The 2,077-nt window shown below is 64.9% G+C and overlaps 1 protein-coding gene across 1 annotated transcript in view; it reads right to left on the bottom strand.

Moving 5' to 3' along the window:
• The window catches only part of ASIC1 (acid-sensing (proton-gated) ion channel 1), a 5,594-nt gene extending 4,080 nt beyond the window's left edge, over positions 1-1,514 (bottom strand). The window contains exons 1-2 of the mRNA XM_009883208.1: positions 891-1,514; positions 1-112 (exon numbers count right to left, since the gene is read on the bottom strand). Of these exons, the coding sequence (XP_009881510.1) occupies positions 1-112; positions 891-1,514 (736 nt within the window). The remainder of the gene's footprint in view (positions 113-890) is intronic.
• Between the last annotated feature and the right edge of the window lie 563 nt (positions 1,515-2,077).

Consider the following 2,077-nt stretch of genomic DNA (forward strand, 5'->3'; position numbering starts at 1 on the left):
TGTCCAGCATGATCTCCAGGCCGTTGCCGGTGCCCCCCTTCATGGTGATGAGCCGGGGCTTCCCGTCCTGCCCCGCGTTGAAGGTGTAGCACTTCCCATAGCGGGTGAAGACCTGCAGGAGAAGACACGGTGCTGAGGCTGGGACCCCTCTGCCGGCACCAAACTGCTGCTGGCACCACGGAGTGGAGCAGGGAGGGCATCACCAGCCCCAAACACAGCCGTCCGCAGCCTGGGGGTACCATCCCACCCAGGCTCCTGCCCTACGGGGTGTCTCTCACTGTTGGAACTGCCCGTCTTTGCCATGGTAGAGGAGGAGACATTGCCCACCAAGGCGCAGGGATGGCATGGACTCAGAGGAGACACTTTGCAGATTTACAGCACCTCAACCCCACAGACCCCACGGCAGCCCCAGAGATGGCGGCACTCAGCCCTGTGTCTGCACCAGTGCCTCCACCAAACCCTTCTCTGTCCCTGCAGAGGAGGAGGCTGGACAGGATCCTGAACTCCGCCGTCCCTCCTCAGCCGTTCCAGGTCTGGCAGCCGGCATGTCCCCACGCCGCTGAGCTGCTGCCAGCCCGGGTAAGGGGCATGTGGGATCAGTGGGCTGCAGAGCGCATGGTGCCCCAGGGGCAGTGGTGATGCTGGGTTGGAGGTGCCAGGCACCTCCTCTGCAAGCACAGCCCTGGGGCAACTCTCCGTGTCCTGCCAGCGGGTGTCCACAGCCGGTGCCGTCCCCAACTCCAGTGAGACGCCCAGGAGGCGGCGGACAGGGATGAAATATCAGCCTGTCCCCAAGTGAGCTGGCAAGGATGGTGTCACCCACCGTGCCTGATCCGACACGATGCCAGCTGGAGCTGCTCCCCGTGCCCGGCTGTCTTGGGGCTACTCACCGCCGCGAAGTCACCGGGGCCACACTGCTTGCCCTGGTAGCTGCAGCTCAGCAGCATGTCCTCCAGCTGGTGGCAAGTGCGATTAAAAAACCCATACAAATTTAGGGGCTCGTCCTCATCCCCGAGGTTGGGCTGAGCTGGGGCAAAGCCCAGCTCCATGCCAGGCTCGTAATCGACCAGGGGGGCCAGGTAGAGCAGGTCCTCGTGGCTCAGCTGGGAGACCCGCACACGGTTGATGTTGCAGAAGGTGACGGCGGGGAAGGTCATCTCGGGGCTGTCCTCCTCGCTGAGCAGCGTGACGTGGTGGTACTCCAGGTAGTAGACGATGCGGTCGGCCACCTGGTAGAGGAAGACGGAGAGGGAGAGGAGGAAGGCCAGTGCCCAGAGCGCCTGCCGGGCGCCCAGGCTGCCTTCCACGAAGATGTGGCTCAGCCCGTGCAGCGTGCAGCTGCTGGCAAAGGCCACGAAGTCCGTGGCTACCCCCGTGTCCTCCTCCTCCTCTTCATCCTCCTCCTGCCCGTACAGGAACTCGTCTGCTCCATCCTCTCCCCTCCTGGTGGCTGCAGCATCTCTTGGTCCTTCCTCGCTGGAGAAGGAGATGGTGCAGAATATCTGGAGAGGCATTGTCCGGCGTGGAGGTCCCAGCTCCGGTGTGGGTGTTCTGGCCCCTGCCTTGCCACAGCCTGGGGGTCTTCGATGGTGGGTCGGTTCCCCGGGGTGTGGGTGAGAGGGGCTGGGGGAGAGCAGGGAAGGAGGAAGGGGCAAGTTCAGAGAAGAGAAACGGAGAAGGGAAAAGGAGCGAGAGGCGAGCAGCAGTGAGAGAGGAGCAGAGGGATGCTCAGAGGGGACGGAGAGAGGAGGGTATATCAGGAGCAGGGAGGAGGAGAGGAGGAGCAAGGGGCGGTTCTGCGGGCTCCCCAGGTCCCCCGGGACCGGCCGGCTGCGGCTGGCAGGACAGAGCAGAGACATCGCCGGCTCCAGAAGCACTGACACGTTGGGAGCTCCCGGTGTTGCCTGGGGGACCTGAGGGGCTGCCGGGTCTGGTGAACACGGGTGTGCACAGGAGTGTGCGCAGGCATCCGGCACGCTGCATACCCACACTGCATCCTCCATCCTCGCTGCGGGGCAGTGCGGCCCTGGCAGCCCGATTGGCTGGCCCAGCCACGGCCCCCCCCGCCGGGGGCCGG

The sequence above is a fragment of the Charadrius vociferus genome, unplaced genomic scaffold, assembly GCF_000708025.1.
Source record: "Charadrius vociferus isolate BGI_N301 unplaced genomic scaffold, ASM70802v2 scaffold564, whole genome shotgun sequence".
Taxonomy (NCBI): Eukaryota; Metazoa; Chordata; class Aves; order Charadriiformes; family Charadriidae; genus Charadrius; species Charadrius vociferus.